Source organism: Haliotis rubra, unplaced genomic scaffold (assembly GCF_003918875.1).
Source record: "Haliotis rubra isolate DU_JTF1 unplaced genomic scaffold, ASM391887v1 Scf14, whole genome shotgun sequence".
Taxonomy (NCBI): Eukaryota; Metazoa; Mollusca; class Gastropoda; order Lepetellida; family Haliotidae; genus Haliotis; species Haliotis rubra.
The window spans coordinates 2,980,817-3,002,953 of NW_025765336.1; the positions used below are offsets into that span (position 1 = coordinate 2,980,817).

Genomic DNA, 22,137 nt, shown 5'->3' on the forward strand with positions numbered 1-22,137 from the left:
ACCGATGACATGTGTCAACCAAGTCAGTGAGCCTGACCGCCCGATCCCATTAGTCGCCTTTTACGACAAGCATGGGTTACTGAAGATCAATATTCTAACCCGGACCACGGGAACCATTTAGAAAGTGGTCAAATGTAACATATGCTATATTTTGGATGCATGATTTCACGGCTGGCCACGACGGGTCTATTTACAAAACCACTTTGTGTAATTGTAATATTGCTGGGTGCAGCACTCTGATCGCAAACGTTGAATTGCTCTTTTTAGACACGGTTCTGTTAATGACAGACCAGATGACGTACAACTAACATTCTTTGAATTTCCATATAACGAGCCTAACCAGGAGCACACACTCAAACCACAGCGGTGAAAACGTGTGTATATTGTCTTTACAAATCGCGTGTGTTGTATTCCAGTTGACAAGCTTTCAGCAGACATCGCAGCCAGCATGGTGAAGGTTACCTACAAGAACGTCCAGCCTCCCATCATTACAATGGAAGATGCTATTCAGAAGAAATCCATATTTCCAAATGTTGCCCAGGAATTGAAAGTTGGTGATGCTGCAGGTAAGCATCCCCTTTGCCTTGATCGTTTAACTGAAACACCTGTACGAGTTTGTGTAGAAACCTTTAAGAGAATTGAAACTTTATTTAAAAATCATTAAATAATATGATAAATATTCTGCGATACTCTTTATCAAAGTTACTTTAAATAGAAAGGATTCAAACGTATCTCATTTCTAACCGGTCTCTGACCAATAAACTTTTTCTAATTCACTAATTCATTGTCTATGTGTGTCTTCTTTTCAGCGGCAATAGCTAGCGCTGACAAGAAGATCTCAGGTCGAATTAAGATGGGACAACAGTATCATTTCCATTTGGAGACACAGGTCAGTCAGCAATGACTTAGCTCACCAGTACATCACTTCTGAGTGAGTTTTAGCAATATTCCAGCAATATCACGGCGGGGGACACCAGCAACAGGCTTCACACATTGTACCCGTGTGGGGAATCGAACCTGGGTCTTCGGCGTGACAGGGGAACGCTTTAACCACTAGGCTACCCCCACCTCACTAGAGACAGGTGAATTGAGTATATGTTGTTGCAATGTCTGTTGTGTCAAGAAGGATTTTTATGATATACTTGTGAGTATAAAATGAATAACATTGTTTGATGCATGTGTTTTTATGATACATGTGAAAATACATGTTTTGTTTCATACAATATACAACTACTACAATATTCATGTGTGTTTACTTCTTTTTTTCAAATTACCATGTGGAGGTAAAACCGTTTAAAGTAAGCTTGTACTTCGAGTTCACTGCGTAATGGTTTGAACTCAGTCAATACATTCATCCATGTACATGTATGTGTGTATGGACTAAGCACGTAATTTCAGTATCAAGTAACACTAATCCCTGTATTGTATGGGTATGGGACTCTATGTGAATAGTTTAGCGAGTTGTGTTGAACATTCAAATATTCATTTATAGCACAATTCCATCTACAGATTAGCATCTGCTATCCTGACGAAGATGGGGTAGGCGTGAGTCTTCTCTCCTCTACACAGTGGCCAGACTTTGAACAAGTGGTCGTATCCAGAGTCCTCAACATACCAGAAAGCAGGTACCTCAGCTGTTTACATTTATAATCGGCAGAAATACATTCGTGGTTTGTAAAAGTCCCGAGCGTCGTATCCAACAGTATTTCACCTTTGTCATGACGTCTTCGAAATTATCGTTCCTGGGCCACGTTACCAATCACGAGTACATCCTGCACGAGTGAGTGAGTTTAGGTTTACGCCGCAATCAACAATATTCCAGCTATATGGCTGCGGTCTGTAAATAATCGAGTCTGGACCAGATAATCCAGTGATTAACAGAATGAGATGAGCATCTATCTGCGCAACTGGGATAGGATGACATGGGTCAACCAAGTCAGCGAGCCTGACTACCCGATCCCTTTAGTTGCCTCTTACGACAAGCATGAGTTACTGAAGACCAAGTCTAAACCGGATCTTCACGGGTGCATCCAGCACGAAGACACGTTATCATGCACTGGACTATACTGAACAAACATGAAACACAGAGATATATTTAAAGAGATTGAATTATTTTGCATGGAAGGCAATTTATTCAACTTAAACAAATAAGTACCTATTCCATGCACATGTATGTAGTGATAACTACATGCAACAACATAACATTGAAGATGAATCTGCAGCATAGGAATTTGTAACATTGTCTTACATGAAATACAAATGTCGTATTTTGTGCCCCTTGTTCTCTCTGCAATATATATTGGTTGCACTTACAATCTCAATGTGTGCCTTAAGAATAAACTATTCTGTCTTACGCTTCAAAAATAATCTTGGTTTATCATGGCAGATTAGGAATGAACATTATCTAATAAACAAGTTGATTCGTATTCATTAATGTTGTTGGCTTTTTGCAATCCCAATGTGTGCCTTAAGAATAAACTATTCTGTGTTACGCTTAAAATATAATCTTGTTTTATCATGGCAGATTAAGAATGAACATTATCTAATAAACAAGTTGATTCGTATTCATTAATGTTGTTGGCTTTTTACAATCTCAATGTGTGCCTTAAGAATAAACTATTCTGTCTTACGCTTCAAAAATAATCTTGGTTTATCATGGCAGATTAACAATTAACATTATCCAATAAACAAGTTGATATGTATTATTAATTATATCTTGTATATTGAGAGGAGTTCGTTGACCTTTCAGTGTCAACCTGACCGTAAAACGCCTCGGGGGATCCTTTGGGGCCAAAATATCACGTGGATTTCTACCTGCGTGTGCTGCTGCTGTTGCCACATACGTCACGAGGAGGTTGGTGCCACGCGAGATGACACTCAGTGCAGTCGTTAAGAATACGTGTCAATACAATACACATCATATTGTCGATATATTCATAGGAATACATTTCAACGTCTTATGGGTACAAAATGTGAAGCCTTGTGTACCCCAGGGCTAAATGCCAACGTTATGGTGTCATAGGCCAAACTTGTTTCTTGTACTAATGCCTAATATAATTTTTTATTGTCTCGCCAAATCATCTGGAGTGTGGCGTGAAACAAAAACACTTTCAAACGTACCGTTTTTCATGTACTAGCATCTAAAACTGGGAACCGAAAAAAGAGATATACGTTCATTTTATTTGGAAAGTTCAAAAAGATTAACTGGCACTTAAGCGGCGTCCAAAGGACTCTTTAACATTCCTATATCTAAGTGTGTAGTAATTCGAATTGAAACTATTTATTACTACAATATATATATAGAATACAAAACTGTTGATGATGTTCTTTGAAAATCAGTATATATGCTTTTTGGCATACATTTACTTTATATGAAATTGGCTGAGTTGTTGTGTCTCCGAATTCAATTCTTACCCAAGTTTGCATTGAACATATTTATTTTTTATTAAAAATTAAAAGCAACAGATAACATTTTACAAAGTGTTAGACGAATTGCATTTGACGACAGTTCTTTCAGTTTTCATTTATACGAGAAACAAACTCGGTAAACTTTCTTTTGCCATTCAGTATACATGTAGCTGGTTTCCTGTGACAAATTTCAGACCTGTCCGCCTGTCTATGAACTTCCATACCAACATAAAGACAGTTGGGAAACGTTTTCCCTACCTGGCGGATTACACAGTAAGTCCACTGTCTTATCATCCTATGGATATGAGCAGATAAATAAATACTCGAATAAAGAGCATTGCTATGTGTCTGCGGAAGGAACGTAACCTACGTCGACCAAGCCACGTTCCTTCTACAAATTCAAATTCTATTCATTAAGCACCCATTTGTCGAACTTACAATTGTTTTGGCGCAGAAGCTGGGCCCCACGTATTCAATATTTAGCTATCATTCTGTGGTTGTGTAGAACATCGGATAACTGGAAGTATTTAGTCCCTTCAATTTCGACAAAACGCGGTATTGTCTTATAACAGACGAGGGTATATTTGGTCTTGGGTTCAAATCCCGATTCGTTTTTCTAGGTTGTCTGCACCATACCCAACCTTGCGACTTCCACCATAGTAGTAAACATCCAAATCATGTTTCGTCTTTTGTCTGCAAACTGCCCATTTTTTAAAAAAAACGACGTTTCCGTATTTGCGGTGAAAGACTTGCTTCACCTTTCGTTTACCTCCCAGATCAAGCTGTCACGTCCTGTTATACATGTAAGTGAATAATTGTTCAAAGCAGCGTTAAACCTAATAGTAGTACAGCTGATGGGGGTTCGCGATCAATCCACCCATACAGGAACATTTGAGGTGTGGCTGAGGTCTCACTACCGAGCCATACACCCATACATTGTACTTGTGGTTTCTTTGTTCTGACTATGTATCTCTGTCAGGTCGGGGTGTCCAATGATGGGAAACTGAAGGGCATTCAGATGAACGTGTACTCAGACTGTGGCTCGTCCTCTAATGACAATGGATTCGAAGGTTACACTTTATGCATTGATAACGGTAAGCACACTCAGCTTTCTCACATAAATAAGAAGCAGGACAAAACAGTAGTTAACTAACGTATAGTATTTTTAATATAATTATATTCTGGGCTTCATTATTGATGAGCACCCACCTATGTTTGATGTCAGACAGGAACAAGTCCCATTAGGAATATTTGGACAACATTTGACTTAAGATCTTTTCCACTTATTTGCAAAGTTTTGATAGCTGCAATGTATTGATTCATTCAATGGTGTAAAATGAGGATTAACTTTTAGCTGCGAACACCAAAACAAACATCTTATGGCAGAGTGTTGAATTTTTACAGCATACTACTGTCCAACGTGGGATTTTAAGCCTGTCGCCCTGAAGACCAATCTCGCGTCCAACACCCCCTGTCGAGGTCCAGGTACAGACATTTGTAACCATAATCACATGTTACTCAGTGTATCTTGATACATGTATCCCTAATTATTAAGAATATATACTGATGGAACAAATAAGGGAACACCACTTCATGGCAGTGTTCCTCTATTTATTCTCAGATTTCCTCCCACAGCACTGTTCAAAGCTGGTGATGAAAACTGGAAAATATTAACGGAACACTTGACTTTTCCTGTGTTCCTTTATTTGTTTCTTTCAGTATATTTTTAATGATAGTCCACCAACACGAATCAAAGCCCCCTCACAATATCATTTCATTTGGCAAATCCTGTTTTCCACACCGCATTTAACCATCGTAGTAATTTGGGGGCTGGTCACGTGATCTCTGAAACCATACAGTTTGTTAGAGATGCATGTACAGCACGTTGGAAATGTGCTTTTGTTATTGTCACTTTTATAAATAAAAAACAACAACCATATCATGACTTTACATCCATATCAGGCAACAAAAGAAACTCACATTTTAGACATTTTTTTTATTTTGACCTTACCCCTTATACTTAAAGACTAATGTCGGAAACACATTTCGTTTGGGAGGGCAGAAGTATGGACGGGATATTTCTACAAAGACCAGGTAACTTGTATGAATGGCGGGTGCTCCGTGTAGGACAGGATATGCTCAGCCTGGAGTCATCACTAATTTCAGTGACCATTCATCATCATCATCATCATATCATATTCAACATTTGTTTGGCTTAACCCAAGTGGAATGTGTTTCGAAACTCGAAAGTGTTTATTCTTTTTTGACGTTTTTTACTTAAAGGTCACATGCAACGTAAAACACAACTTTGCAGATTCTGATACCTTTCAGTATGGACTTACCGAAACAAATCATCAAAAATGCAAATTCAGCTTATAAAGTTGAAAAATAACGCGATGAAAAAAACCGCGCGAAATCGTAGTTCAAACGATTCACTAACTTTCCCCCAGCGCTTGGGGGGAATTGAAGTGGTTTCAGCACCTGGGCTGCGCTCATAGCACATGCGCATTGAAATAGGTTCGCGGAGCTTGGAAGCGGGTTGTCCGGTGAATATTCGGTGAAGGCTTTGTTGTGAGCTATTTTTCTAATGTTTTGTTGATATTTCACAGGCGCGAGCTTTTTATATGTTATTACAGAAGATTACCGATTTAACTGTTTATATAATTCCATTTGTCTATTTCACCACACGTTCTTCTTACCGAGTCACTTTCTCAGTTCGATACTTAAAAGCAATGTCATTATTTAGCGTCGACAGAATTTCTAACTGTGATATAGATATGTCGTTGTCACAGACAAAACTCAAAGTCTAATTTATTGGCACCTATGTGTCTGCCTGCCTGTCTGCTAATGACAATATTCAATACACAATTTCAATCACTGACCACATGCAATTTGAAATTAACACCTATCAGGCTATACACCATAAACAAAACGCATTGATTTATGGCCCGAGTTCGGTCTCTGTCACATTATGTAATTACACAGACAGGCAGGTGTGATACTTGTACACATGACATGTTATGATGTCTGTTGATTGCAAAATGTTATACACAAAAAATGAGCATGTAATTACAAAACCAAACATCTATATATATACACACACAATGAGCCATGAGGGCATCTGCAAATGAACCAGCCGTTACACTTGAGTGCACACCCACCCACTCTGACTGGGTTCGGTATCCCGGCTGCTTCGTTTCTTGGGAAGTAAACCCAAGTACAAAATATTGCACTTTTGATTTGCGATTGTACGCTTATAATTTTGTTTATATGTTTTTTCATAAACAGCAATGTATATTATATGTCATGAATAAGTGATAATTGTGTTATAATTATGTTTGATTTTTTGGTTGCATGTGACCTTTTACTGACCACAGGATCGTGTCCTTCAATCTTCATCATGGAGTCAGTTATGGAAGACGTCGCCAAAGTCTTGAATATAGATCCAATGGAGTTCAGGAAACTAAACCTTTTCGAAAACGGACAGGTGAGTACATGGTCGTCATAACGTGTATTCAAGAGTTAACTTAACTGTGGAGAATAGTCGTTTTCAATGTCTGTTATTTGCAAAAAGAACCTCAAAACCTTCCAACACATTTACTCAACTGGCGTCTCTGAGTTCGAGTTTAAGCTGTTGGTCAGACGTATTCTTGTGCTGTCGCCAGTAAATAGGCATCTACGAGAAGTACTCAGCCAGAGCCCTTTGAGGCGAACTGTAACTTCATTTGAACATTTACCATCTTAGCGCCTCTAAACCATAATGGGAGTTTTATTCTTCCTGGAGATCTGTGATTAAAATTGTAAACGCTGATCCATTGACCGCAGTAATAATTTTAGCACTTTGAGTATGCACTTCAGGTAAGTGAGTGAATGAGTATGGTTTTACGCCGCTTTTAGCAATATTCCAACAATATCACGGCGGAGGACACCAGAAATGGGCTTTACACATTGTGCCCATTTGGGAAATCGAACCCGGGTTTTCAGCGTGACGAGCGAACGCTTTAACCTCTAGGCTACCCCACCGCCCCGAGTTTGCTCTTTGCGTGTTAAATCTAGCGCAATATCTGTACAGGCAATGATCGTCGTCATCATCATCATCATCATCATTATCATCATCATCATCATCATCATCATCATGATGTGGAATTGTGCTGATCACACACATCTTAACACTTATAAAGCTAATTGTCGAAGATGTCACATAGTAACACAAAGAACCCACATGATTTCCATTCTATCACAGACAACAGCCCGTGGAATGGTTCTGAAATACTGCACCATCAACAACATTGTGTCTCAACTGGAGACGTCAGCCGATGTACAGAATAGAAAACAACAGATTGCTGCTTTCAACCAGGTAAACAATTTGCTTCATCTAGTATCCGAAAAAGTATTACTAATTTAAGATTTTAAAATGCGGATGTAATTTTCTGAGAATATTACTGGGGCTTCAAACTGACAAATTGTTGTATTATTTCAGTTTACAAGATATATGTATGGAATCCCAGAACGGGAACTGTCGCGTTATAGCATGTTTGCGATTATACTAACAAGCGAAAAGTATCAAAATTGATCAAAAGAAATATTTTGGCCATTTGTTGCACCGTTGCATTTTTTAAGTTTGGCTGGGTTTTGTAAAGGCGAAAACACAACAGAGCGACAAACCAACAATGTCCCATCTGCGATTTCATACAAATGTGCTGAATGAATATAGAGTTACTCTTACTGCTGACCATGGCCCTATGGGAATTATGTAATGATTATATCATTTGGCAGTCATTGGTCATCAGTGTTTTGTGATAGTGGTCGTCTATATTTCTGATGCGATTAAAGGACATGTACAGTAGAAAGGCTTAAATGACTCATTTATGACTCATAATGAAACAAGAATGCAGAAAGTCAAAGTCCTAAAGGCAATAACAGTGATAAACAACTTGAAAATCTACACGTATTCCAGAAACACTCGAGAGTTAATGAGCAGAGTTGTCATCACGTGAGGTCACAATGGCTTTCAGGCGAACACTGTTTCTGTGTTACGTTTGGTACATTTCTAGCGTTCGCCATTGCATCACTGGACAATGCCAATGATAGAAACGTTGAATTTAGCCCAGTATCCTCAAACATATTAGTCCATATCAACAGCAGTCACACATTGTACCCGACCGCCTCCGTGGTGTAGTGGTTCGAACGTCCGCCCGGAGAGCGGAAGGTCGCGGGTTCGATCCCCGACCGCGTCATACCAAAAGACGTTAAAATATGGTACCCGTTGGTCCCTGCGTGGCGCTCGGCATTAATGGGTACAACAAGGACTGGTCGGCTCGGAGTCAGTATAATGTGTCTGAGTGGGGTATTCATGCTTCACTGCGGCATAGTATCTCAGTGAGCTAGCACTATAAAACCAGCTTCAGTCTGTGCTAGTACAAGCAGCCGCACATACACATGCACACGCATGCACGTCGTCATATGAGCGAAATATTCTCAAGCACGAAGTTAAAACCCAATTTCACCTCACCTCACCTCACACATTGTACCCAAGTGGGGAATCGAACCCGGGTCCTCGGCGTGACGAGCGAACGCGGTAACCACTAGACTACCCCACCTCTCGCAGTTAATAATGTCCTTCAAACAATTGTACTAATATGCACTGCAGTGATCAACATAGGGATATCAGTGATTGTCATTTCGCTTACTACATGCCCTCCACCAACAAAACAGTTTGTGAAACATCGTCTTCCATATATTATAATACAAAAATACACACACAAGAAAAACGAATAATGAAATAAACACAACTTTAAACACAATGAAATATGATTATAGCACCCCAAAATGCCGACCACATTATAATGTGTCTAAACGTGTAATCCACAGTCACGCTTCTCTAACAGCTTCTCGTCAAACAATAAATTATTTTATATTTAGACACAGAATATGACGGAAGTAATCATCAATAGTAGATCCAGAGGCGGGATTCAGGGGGCAAAAACAGTCGCATCAAGTAGAAGATATCCCTACAGATAGCAAACACAGTTCGCTTGAAAAACGATAGACCCAACCCTGATCACGAATAATTGATAATAAATATAGAATCAAATACATTGCATTGGAAATTCGCATTGATACTTTTCGGAAAATCATTCCAAAAGCTAAGACTTGTATGTGTTTTTAGTTTTGTTTTTGTTCTTTTTCATGAGTGAGTGAGTGAGTTTAGTTTTACGCCGCACTCAGCAATATCCAGCTATATGGCGGCGGTCTGTAAATAATCGAGTCTGGACCAGACAGTCCTGTTATTAACAGCATGAGCATCGATCTGCGCAATTGGGAACCGTCTTTTTCATGACTAAGGTGACTTAGCATGCACCCCCACGTTCACGATATGCCTGTGTGGATCTTGCATGTAGCGAAAATCAGTTAATTTGTAATGGAGATTAATACACTTTAAACAAAGGAAAGTAAATACCTTTCTCCACTATGACGCCACAACTGCCCCTAAGCCTAAGATGAGCGTTCAAGTTTTATGCTAGACATGTGGAGGAAATTTCCAAATTTGATGCATTAGTGACAAAAATGATGTCCGATGCACTTCCCTTTTTTGACTTATGCCATTCGTTCCCGAATTATTTCAGGTGAACAATTGTCTAGACTTATAATATGTTTATGACGGGTGCCACCGGTGGCGCAGTATACGCTCACCTTTTCGCGAACACCTGGTATCATCACTATATCTTAGTGATTCATAAACACATACCCTATCATCGTATCGCATTGTGACAATCACTAGATTGTCTGATTCAGACCCGATTTGATAACAAACAACATCGAACAGCTCTAATACTGCTGAAAACAAATAAGCACTCATGATATAGTCACAGTTGTATAATCGACTCTGCTTTTAGCAGACATTTCCTCTGGACGTAGAAAGGGTTTTGTCGCTTCTATTTCGATATGCATACGTGCTGGTTTTGGGATTAGTGTAGTTGTTTAGATAACAAAGAACAGATATGATATTTTTGCATGTGTAAATGTGTACTTGAGTGACTATTTAACATTTTTTTAAAGTTATATTTCCATGTATAGGATAACAGATGGAAGAAGAAGGGCATTTCGGTGATGCCTCTCCGCTTCGAGGTGAACTTCACTCACGCCCATCAAAATGTCTATGTGACGATATTTCACGCCGATGGATCCGTTGCCATAGCGATCGGCGGTGTCGAGAATGGACAGGGAATCAACACAAAGGTTGGTCGGTACATTATCAAATTTACTTTCTTCATTTGTAAGGAGAATTATATTGGAGTACACAGGAACAAGAATACATTTAGTTAGTTAGCTTTTTAGCTTAGCTTTTTTAGTGATTTTACAGCTTAATATAGTAGGTTATTTTTTAGTGATTTTACAGTTGTTTTTCTTTAGTTTTTAGCTTTAATCTAGTAGTTAGTTTTAATTTTAGCTAGTTTGTTAGTTATTTTAGTTCTTTTAGTTAATTTAGCTAGTCAGTGAGTTAGTTAGCCGGTCTTAAATAACACGTAGATACCTTATGCCACAGATTTATATGAACTACGCATAAGCAGAACACTGACTCCAATCCAGACACAACTTTGTTATCCTTTAAAGACCCAGCGCCAGGCAGAGTAACAATTAGTGCAAAGGTTTGGTATCACGTACCGGGATTCGAACCACGGACCTTCTGCTCTGAGGAGAGACGCTCTATCCGCTAGACCACAGGGGCGGTATCTGGAAATCTATGTTCACTTGTTCAGTTGTCTTATGTAGTTAATCCGCTATTCGTCAGATAACATGGTAATTATGAAATGGACATTCATTCATTTATTGCTTGTAGAAAAGAATAAGTGGTCACCGTTTTCATGACAGATGAAGCAAGTCTGTGCCTATGAGCTTGGCATCCCCATGGACATCATCAGGGTCAAGCCGACTACATTACTGACCAACTCCAACTCCATGGCCACAGGGGGCAGTATCACCAGCGACGTGAACGCATTGGTACGACGTGCTAGTCTAGCGTTTCAATTAGTCAACGCTAGTCAATTCAAAAACATCAGCTCTGTGCGTGTACATATATATGCGTGTCCCTGTATATCTACCAAGTGTCAAACACGTTACAAACAAGCAGGGTCACAACACGAGATAATATCATACTATAGTCTGTTTGCAGTGAACACGGACCGATGAATTTCACTTTAAACAAAAAAGTAAATCAAATAAAGTGAAATTAAGATTGCGAATCCTCATAATTTTACCTTGCCAATTAAACATATAAATTTCAGAATTGTATTCAACTTAGGATAAAAGTTGTTTAACAGACGATCATAGATTCAAATCGCTATTATTGGTTTGTATTACAAGGGAGTAAACGCAGTAATTGGAACAGTGATACAAATGCACGTGCAGTACGTGATGAGAGTTAAGTTAGACCAACCCTACTTCTTCTCGCTGTTTCATTTAATGTGCATACCCCCTTGTAATACAAACCAACAATAGCGATTTGAAACTATGATCGTTTGTTAAACAACTTTTATCCTAAGTTGAATAAAATTCTGAAATTTATATGTTTAATTGGCAAGGTAAAATCATGAGGATTCGTACTTCTAATTTCACTTTATTTGATTTACGTTTTTGTTTAAAGTGAAATTCATCGGTATGTTTTCACTGCAAACAGACTATATGTTATGTTTGCGAATCAGTTTTATGCTTAAGTGAATATTCTCCTTTTCGCCACTGATCTGAAACGCCGGGAATATATAATTATAGTAACATAAAAACATTACGTCCGTATTTTTTACATTCATACGTCCGAAAAAAAGTTTCTTGTCTAAATAAGAGGTGCAGTGCAGAAGTTATATTTTGTCAAGAATTAAAGAAATTTACAAATCAACCAATACCTCGTAAAGTAAATGTTTTTCAGTTTGATTGACACATGTCATTGTATCCATATTGCGTACATCGATTCTCATGCTCATCGATTTATTTGCAGATAGCCGCAACATAGCTGGAATATTGCTGCTGAAGTGCGGCATTAAAACAAGCAAACAGGCACATTTTCCCAGCAACATTCAACAAACTAAACAACACAAAATAAAAGTATGTATTTGTATTTATGATTGTGAAATTGTCTACGCTTGTTCCTAATTTGAACTATTAAACTTTGACATTAACAGGGAGTCACGCAATGCTGTCAACAGTTAAAGACCAGAATGGCACCAGTCAAAGCCAAAATGGTCAATCCTACCTGGCCGCAACTCGTTGCGCAGTGCTTTGCCGAAGGAGTGGACTTGTCAGCCAGCAGCTTGTAAGTCCTTGCTGATAACTTACCTGATGGATAAATGCATATGGATTTCCATTATACTTAGGACTTTATGGAATTTTCAACTACGTCATTTGCGCAAGCGTTTTACGACGGCAACGTCAAACAGTAACGCACGGTTTAGGAATCGCGTAACTACCAAGGGGCGCATATGCGGAACTGAGCTCCAATACAGATGACATGTCTCTGTGGAATCAAAAAAAGATCCCCCATGGTGCTACTGTCGACTGCTGAGAGTGCACCAAGCGCACCATAATGCCAAATCCTGTTTTAGGGAACATTACGCCCATGAACCAGAACTATCCACTAGCAACACATTTTGTTCTCTATGGTTCTATATGGGCATGTTATTTTTTATACATAGAGTAGACCCGTGAAGATCCGGGGTAGAATAGGTCTTCAGCAGTCCATGCTTGCCACAAAAGGCGACTATGCTTGTTGTAAGAGGCGACTAACGGGATCGGGTGGTCAGGCTCGCTGACTTGGTTGACAAATGTCATCAGTTCCGAATTGCGCAGATCGATGCTCATGATGTTGATGACTGGATTGTCTGGTCCAGACTCGATTATTTACAGACCGCCGCCATATAGCTGGAATATTGCTGAGTGCGGCGTAAAACTAAACTCACTCACTCACTCACTATACATAGAGTGACTCATTACATTGGAAATTTCTTCTCCTTCTTTGTTTTTGTACAATATATATCGTTTTAGATTTATTATAATTCATTAGTATCGAAATGAGTGCTATTCCAACTCCACACTCCAAATCCGTCCACAGTAATTCCGTATTATTTAATGCATCTTTCTGCAATTAGAGGTTTCGTAGGATATATAACTACACTACGCTTGGAAGTTAGAAGCTTTTATATTTTACAGCTTTAAATTAGGACAAAACTGGATTGAAAACAATTGTAAATGATTTAAATGTATCATGTAAGCATATTTAAAAGTTGTTGGCAATACAATCAAATATTGTCATGTCATAATATATATAACATGATACTCTGTCAAGTATATTAAAGGACTGTGTATGTGAATTATGGGTCGGATGGCCTACATTTCTGAATTAAAGTCAATCAATCAATCATGATATAACTACACTCCTTGTTTGCATGTCAGCGTACCTATATTGTTGTTGCAGTACTTTCCCATCTGGGGACTTTTGTGACTACAACGTCTACGGTGCATCGTGCACAGAGGTCGAAGTGGACGTTCTGACTGGGGAGAATCAGATAAATAGAGTGGACATCCTGTATGACTGTGGAGAGAGGTAAGAACAACAGAGTGGACATCCTGTTATGACTGTGGAGAGAGGTAAGAACAACAGAGTGGACATCATGTTATGACCGTGGAGAGAGGTAAGACAAACAGAGTGGACATCTGGTTATGACTGTGGAGAGAGGTAAGAACAACATAGTGGACATCCTGTTATGACCGTGGAGAGAGGTAAGACAAACAGAGTGGACATCCTGTTATGACTGTGGAGAGAGGTAAGAACAACAGAGTGGACATCCTGTTATGACTGTGGAGAGAGGTAAGAACAACAGAGTGGACATCATGTTATGACCGTGGAGAGAGGTAAGACAAACAGAGTGGACATCTTGTTATGACTGTGGAGAGGTAAGAACAACATAGTGGACATCCTGTTATGACCGTGGAGAGAGGTAAGACAAACAGAGTGGACATCCTGTTATGACTGTGGAGAGAGGTAAGAACAACAGAGTGGACATCCTGTTATGACCGTGGAGAGAGGTAAGACAAACAGAGTGGACATCCTGTATGACTGTGGAGAGAGGTAAGACAAACAGAGTGGACATCCTGTTATGACTGTGGAGAGAGGTAAGACCAACAGTGGTCATCATGTATGACTGTGGAGAGAGAGAGGTAAGACCAACAGAGTGGACCAACTGTATAACTGTGGAGAGAGGTAAGACCAACAGAGTGCACCTACTGTATGACTGTGGAGAGAGGTAAGACCAACAGAGTGGACATACTGTATGACTATGGAGAGAGAGAGGTAAGACCAACAGAGTGGACCTACTGTATGACTGTGGAGAGAGGTAAGACCAACAGAGTGGACATCCTGTGTGACTGTGGAGAGAGAGAGCTAAGACCAACAGAGTGGACCAACTGTATAACTGTGGAGAGAGGTAAGACCAACAGAGTGCACCTACTGTATGACTGTGGAGAGAGGTAAGACCAAGAGAGTGGACATACTGTATGACTATGGAGAGAGGTAAGCTCAACACAGTGGACATCCTGTATGACTGTGGAGAGAGAGAGGTAAGACCAACAGAGTGGACCAACTGTATGACTGTGGAGAGAGGTAAGACCAACAGAGTGGACATACTGTATGACTATGGAGAGAGGTAGGACCAACACAGTGGACCTACTGTATGACTGTGGAGAGAGGTAAGACCAACAGAGTGGGCCTACTGTATGACTGTGTAGAGAGGTAAGACCAACAGAGTGGACCTACTGTATGACTGTGGAGAGAGGTAAGACCAACAGAGTGGACCTACTGTATGACTGTGGAGAGAGGTCGGACCAACAGTGGACCAACAGTATGACTGTGGAGAGAGGTAAGACCAACAGAGTGGACCTACTGTATGACTGTGGAGAGAGGTAAGACCAACAGAGTGGACATCACTGTATGACTGTGGAGAGAGGTAAGACCAACAGGAGTGGACCTACTGTATGACTGTGGAGAGAGGTAAGACCAACAGAGTGGACCTACTGTATGACTGTGGAGAGAGGTAAGACCAACACAGTGGACCTACTGTATGACTGTGGAGAGAGGTAAGACCAACAGAGTGGACCTACTGTATGACTGTGGAGAGAGGTAAGACCAACAGAGTGGACATACTGTATGACTGTGGAGAGAGGTAAGACCAACAGAGTGGACCCACTGTATGACTGTGGAGAGAGGTAAGACCAACAGAGTGGACCTACTGTATGACTGTGGAGAGAGGTAAGACCAACAGAGTGGACATCCTGTATGACTGTGGAGAGAGGTAAGACCAACAGAGTGGACCTACTGTATGACTGTGGAGAGAGGTAAGACCAACAGAGTGGACATACTGTATGACTGTGGAGAGAGGTAAGAACAACAGAGTGGACATACTGTATGACTGTGGAGAGAGGTAAGAGACCAACAGAGTGGACATACTGTATGACTGTGGAGAGAGGTAAGACCAACAGAGTGGACATCCTGTATGACTGTGGAGAGAGGTAAGACCAACAGAGTGGACATCCTGTATGACTGTGGAGAGAGGTAAGACCAACAGAGTGGACATACTGTATGACTGTGGAGAGAGGTAAGACCAACAGAGTGGACCTACTGTATGACTGTGGAGAGAGAGAGGTAAGACCAACAGAGTGGACCTACTGTATGACTGTGGAGAGAGGTAAGACCAACAGAGTGGACCTACTGTATGACTGTGGAGAGAGGTAAGACCAACAGAGTGGACATACTGTATGACTGTGGAGAGAGAGAGGTAAGACCAACAGAGTGGACCTACTGTATGACTGTGGAGAGAGGTAAGACCAACAGAGTGGACCTACTGTATGACTGTGTGAGAGAGGTAAGACCAACAGAGTGGACCTACTGTATGACTGTGGAGAGAGGTAAGACCAACAGAGTGGACCCTACTGTATGACTGTGGAGAGAGGTAAGACCAACAGAGTGGACATACTGTATGACTGTGGAGAGAGGTAAGACCAACAGAGTGGACATCCTGTATGACTGTGGAGAGAGAGGTAAGACCAACAGAGTGGACCTACTGTATGACTGTGGAGAGAGGTAAGACCAACAGAGTGGACCTACTGTATGACTGTGGAGAGAGGTAAGACCAACAGAGTGGACACTGTATGACTGTGGAGAGAGGTAAGACCAACAGAGTGGGCCTACTGTATGACTGTGGAGAGAGGTAAGACCAACAGAGTGGACCTACTGTATGACTGTGGAGAGAGGTAAGACCAACAGAGTGGACCTACTGTATGACTGTGGAGAGAGGTAAGACCAACACAGTGGACCTACTGTATGACTGTGGAGAGAGGTAAGACCAACAGAGTGGACCTACTGTATGACTGTGGAGAGAGGTAAGACCAACAGAGTGGACCTACTGTATGACTGTGGAGAGAGGTAAGACCAACAGAGTGGACCTACTGTATGACTGTGGAGAGAGGTAAGACCAACAGAGTGGACCTATCTGTATGACTGTGGAGAGAGGTAAGACCAACAGAGTGGACCTACTGTATGACTGTGGAGAGAGGTAAGACCAACAGAGTGGACCTACTGTATGACTGTGGAGAGAGGTAAGACCAACAGAGTGGACATACTGTATGACTGTGGAGAGAGGAGTAAGACCAACAGAGTGGACCTACTGTATGACTGTGGAGAGAGGTAAGACCAACAGAGTGGACCTACTGTATGACTGTGGAGAGAGGTAAGACCAACAGAGTGGACATACTGTATGACTGTGGGGAGAGGTAAGACCAACAGAGTGGACCTACTGTATGACTGTGGAGAGAGGTAAGACCAACAGAGTGGACATACTGTATGACTGTGGAGAGAGGTAAGACCAACAGAGTGGACCTACTGTATGACTGTGGAGAGAGGTAAGACCAACAGAGTGGACCTACTGTATGACTGTGGAGAGAGGTAAGACCAACAGAGTGGACCTACTGTATGACTGTGGAGAGAGGTAAGACCAACAGAGTGGACATACTGTATGACTGTGGAGAGAGGTAAGACAACAACAGAGTGGACATACTGTATGACTGTGGAGAGAGGTAAGACCAACAGAGTGGACATACTGTATGACTGTGGAGAGAGGTAAGACCAACAGAGTGGACCTACTGTATGACTGTGGAGAGAGGTAAGACCAACAGAGTGGACATACTGTATGACTGTGGAGAGAGGTAAGACCAACAGAGTGGACATCCTGTATGACTGTGGAGAGAGGTAAGACCAACAGTGGACATACTGTATGACTGTGGAGAGAGAGTAAGACCAACAGAGTGGACCCTACTGTATGACTGTGGAGAGAGGTAAGACCAACAGAGTGGACCTACTGTATGACTGTGGAGAGAGAGAGTAAGACCAACAGAGTGGACCTACTGTATGACTGTGGAGAGAGGTAAGACCAACAGAGTGGACATCCTGTATGACTGTGGAGAGAGGTAAGACCAACAGAGTGGACCTACTGTATGACTGTGGAGAGAGGTAAGACCAACAGAGTGGACCTACTGTATGACTGTGGAGAGAGGTAAGACCAACAGAGTGGACATACTGTATGACTGTGGAGAGAGGTAAGACAAACAGAGTGGACATCCTGTATGACTGTGGAGGAGAGAGGTAAGACCAACAGAGTGGACCAACTGTATGACTGTGGAGAGGGGTAAGACCAACAGAGTGGACCTACTCATGTATGACTGTGGAGAGAGGTAAGACCAACAACACAGTGGATGCCAACTGTATGACCGTGGAGAGAGGTAAGACCAACAGAGTGGACCTACTGTATGACTGTGGAGAGAGAGGTAAGACCAACAGAGTGGACCTACTGTATGACTGTGGAGAGAGGTAAGACCAACAGAGTGGACCTACTGTATGACTGTGGAGAGAGGTAAGACCAACACAGTGGACCTACTGTATGACTGTGGAGAGAGGTAAGACCAACAGAGTGGGACCTACTGTATGACTGTGGAGAGAGTAAGACCAACAGAGTGGACATCATGTATGACTGTGGAGAGAGGTAAGACCAACAGGATGAAACTACTGTATGACTGTGGAGAGAGGTAAGACCAACAGAGTGGATATCATGTATGACTGTGGAGAGAGGTAGTAAGACCAACAAGAGTGGACCTACTGTATGACTGTGGAGAGAGGTAAGACCAACAGAGTGGACCTTCTGTATGACTGTGGAGAGAGGTAAGACCAACAGAGTGGACATCATGTATGACTGTGGAGAGAGGTAAGACCAACACAGTGGAGATCATGTATGACTGTGGAGAGAGAGAAGACCAACACAGTGGACCTACTGTATGACTGTGGAGAGAGGTAAGAACCAACAGAGTGGACATCCTGTTATGACCGTGGAGAGAGGTAAGAACAACAGAGTGGACATCCTGTATGACTGTGGAGAGAGGGTAAGAACAACAGAGTGGACATCCTGTTATGACTGTGGAGAGAGGTAAGACAAACAGAGTGGACATCCTGTTATGACTGTGGAGAGAGGTAAGAACAACAGAGTGGACATCCTGTTATGACTGTGGAGAGAGAGCGTAAGAACAACAGAGTGGACATCATGTTATGACCGTGGAGAGAGGTAAGACAAACAGAGTGGACATCTTGTTATGACTGTGGAGAGAGGTAAGAACAACAGAGTGGACATCCTGTTATGACCGTGGAGAGAGGTAAGACAAACAGAGTGGACATCCTGTTATGCCTGTGGAGAGAGGTAAGACAAACAGAGTGGACATCCTGTTATGACTGTGGAGAGAGAGAGGTAAGACCAACAGAGTGGACCAACTGTATGACTGTGGAGAGGGCTAAGACCAACAGAGTGGACATCATGTATGACTATGGAGAGAGGTAGGACCAACACAGTGGGCCAACTGTATGACCGTGGAGAGAGGTAAGACCAACAGAGTGGGCCTACTGTATGACTGTGTAGAGAGGTAAGTTCAACAGAGTGGACCTACTGTATGACTATGGAGAGAGGTAAGACCAACAGAGTGGACCTACTGTATGACTGTGGAGAGAGGTCGGACCAACACAGTGGGCCAACTGTATGACTGTGGAGAGAGGTAAGACCAACAGAGTGGGCCTACTGTATGACTGTGTAGAGAGGTAAGTTCAACAGAGTGGACATCATGTATGACTATTGAGAGAGGTAAGACCAATAGGATGAAACTACTGTATGACTGTGGAGAGAGGTAAGTCCAACAGATTGGATATCATGTATGATTGTGGAGAGAGGTAAGACCAACACAGTGGACCTTCTGTATGACTGTGGAGAGAGGTAAGACCAACAGAGTGGACCTTCTGTATGACTGTGGAGAGAGGTAAGACCAACAGAGTGGACATCATGTATGACTGTGGAGAGAAGTAAGACCAACACAGTGGAGATCATGTATGATTGTGGAGAGAGGTAAGACCAACACAGTGGACCTTCTGTATGACTGTGGAGAGAGGTAAGAACAACAGAGTGGACATCCTGTTATGACCGTGGAGAGAGGTAAGAACAACAGAGTGGACATCCTGTATGACTGTGGAGAGAGGTAAGAACAACAGAGTGGACATCCTGTTATGACCGTGGAGAGAGGTAAGACAAACAGAGTGGACATCCTGTTATGACTGTGGAGAGAGGTAAGAACAACAGAGTGGACATCCTGTTATGACTGTGGAGAGAGGTAAGAACAACAGAGTGGACATCATGTTATGACCGTGGAGAGAGGTAAGACAAACAGAGTGGACATCTTGTTATGACTGTGGAGAGAGGTAAGAACAACAGAGTGGACATCCTGTTATGACCGTGGAGAGAGGTAAGACAAACAGAGTGGACATCCTGTTATGACTGTGGAGAGAGGTAAGAACAACAGAGTGGACATCCTGTTATGACCGTGGAGAGAGGTAAGACAAACAGAGTGGACATCCTGTATGACCGTGGAGAGAGGTAAGACAAACAGAGTGGACATCCTGTTATGACTGTGGAGAGAGGTAAGACCAACAGTGGTCATCATGTATGACTGTGGAGAGAGAGAGGTAAGACCAACAGAGTGGACCAACTGTATAACTGTGGAGAGAGGTAAGACCAACAGAGTGCACCTACTGTATGACTGTGGAGAGAGAGATAAGACCAACAGAGTGGACCTACTGTATGACTGTGGAGAGAGGTAAGACCAACAGAGTGGACATCCTGTGTGACTGTGGAGAGAGAGAGCTAAGACCAACAGAGTGGACCAACTGTATAACTGTGGAGAGAGGTAAGACCAACAGAGTGCACCTACTGTATGACTGTGGAGAGAGGTAAGACCAAGAGAGCGGACATACTGTATGACTATGGAGAGAGGTAAGATCAACACAGTGGACATCCTGTATGACTGTGGAGAGAGAGAGGTAAGACCAACAGAGTGGACCAACTGTATGACTGTGGAGAGGGCTAAGACCAACAGAGTGGACATCATGTATGACTATGGAGAGAGGTAGGACCAACACAGTGGGCCAACTGTATGACCGTGGAGAGAGGTAAGACCAACAGAGTGGGCCTACTGTATGACTGTGTAGAGAGGTAAGTTCAACAGAGTGGACCTACTGTATGACTATGGAGAGAGGTAAGACCAACAGAGTGGACCTACTGTATGACTGTGGAGAGAGGTCGGACCAACACAGTGGGCCAACAGTATGACTGTGGAGAGAGGTAAGACCAACAGAGTGGGCCTACTGTATGACTGTGTAGAGAGGTAAGTTCAACAGAGTGGACATCATGTATGACTATTGAGAGAGGTAAGACCAATAGGATGAAACTACTGTATGACTGTGGAGAGAGGTAAGTCCAACAGATTGGATATCATGTATGATTGTGGAGAGAGGTAAGACCAACACAGTGGACCTTCTGTATGACTGTGCAGAGAGGTAAGACCAACAGAGTGGACCTTCTGTATGACTGTGGAGAGAGGTAAGACCAACAGAGTGGACATCATGTATGACTGTGGAGAGAAGTAAGACCAACACAGTGGAGATCATGTATGATTGTGGAGAGACGTAAGACCAACACAGTGGACCTTCTGTATGACTGTGGAGAGAGGTAAGACCAACAGAGTGGACCTTCTGTATGACTGTGGAGAGAGGTAAGACCAACAGAGTGGACATCATGTATGACTGTGGAGAGAGGTAAGACCAACAATTTGTGTAAATTTAATATTAAAGGTTGCCAATTTCTCAGTAATTCTTTTGCTCACCTTGGTTCAGCATGAATCCTGAGATCGACATTGGACAAGCTGAGGGTGGGTTTGTGATGGGTCTGGGGTACTGGCTGACCGAACAGATGATCTTTGACCCTACGACTGGCACCGCCCTGACTGATGGAACATGGGTAAGGCGGCCTCCTGAGGAGGGATTGTTATACGCGACTAAAGCATCGCAGGTATCACACTCAGCCTAGTATCACACTCAGACTAGCATCACACTCAGACTAGTATCACACCCAGACTAGTATCTCTACTCGACTAGTATCACACTCAGACCAGTATCTCTACTCGACTAGTATCACACTCAGACTAGTACCACACTCAGACTAGTATCACTCAGACTAGTATCACACTCAGACTAGTATCCCTACTCGACTAGTATCATACTCAGACCAGTATCTCTACTCGACTAGTATCACACTCAGACTAGTA

General features: G+C 42.0%; 1 protein-coding gene across 3 annotated transcripts in view; it reads left to right on the forward strand.

Moving 5' to 3' along the window:
* The window catches only part of LOC124268730 (xanthine dehydrogenase-like), a 103,077-nt gene that overhangs the window by 60,552 nt on the left and 20,388 nt on the right, over positions 1-22,137 (forward strand). For all 3 annotated transcript variants that reach the window (XM_046703757.1, XM_046703759.1, XM_046703758.1), the window contains exons 19-32: positions 417-566; positions 810-889; positions 1,510-1,625; positions 2,750-2,854; positions 3,603-3,681; positions 4,388-4,502; positions 4,813-4,893; positions 6,786-6,895; positions 7,652-7,765; positions 10,486-10,647; positions 11,281-11,409; positions 12,585-12,715; positions 13,874-14,002; positions 21,707-21,830. In XM_046703757.1, the coding sequence (XP_046559713.1) occupies positions 417-566; positions 810-889; positions 1,510-1,625; positions 2,750-2,854; positions 3,603-3,681; positions 4,388-4,502; positions 4,813-4,893; positions 6,786-6,895; positions 7,652-7,765; positions 10,486-10,647; positions 11,281-11,409; positions 12,585-12,715; positions 13,874-14,002; positions 21,707-21,830 (1,625 nt within the window). The remainder of the gene's footprint in view (positions 1-416; positions 567-809; positions 890-1,509; positions 1,626-2,749; positions 2,855-3,602; positions 3,682-4,387; positions 4,503-4,812; positions 4,894-6,785; positions 6,896-7,651; positions 7,766-10,485; positions 10,648-11,280; positions 11,410-12,584; positions 12,716-13,873; positions 14,003-21,706; positions 21,831-22,137) is intronic.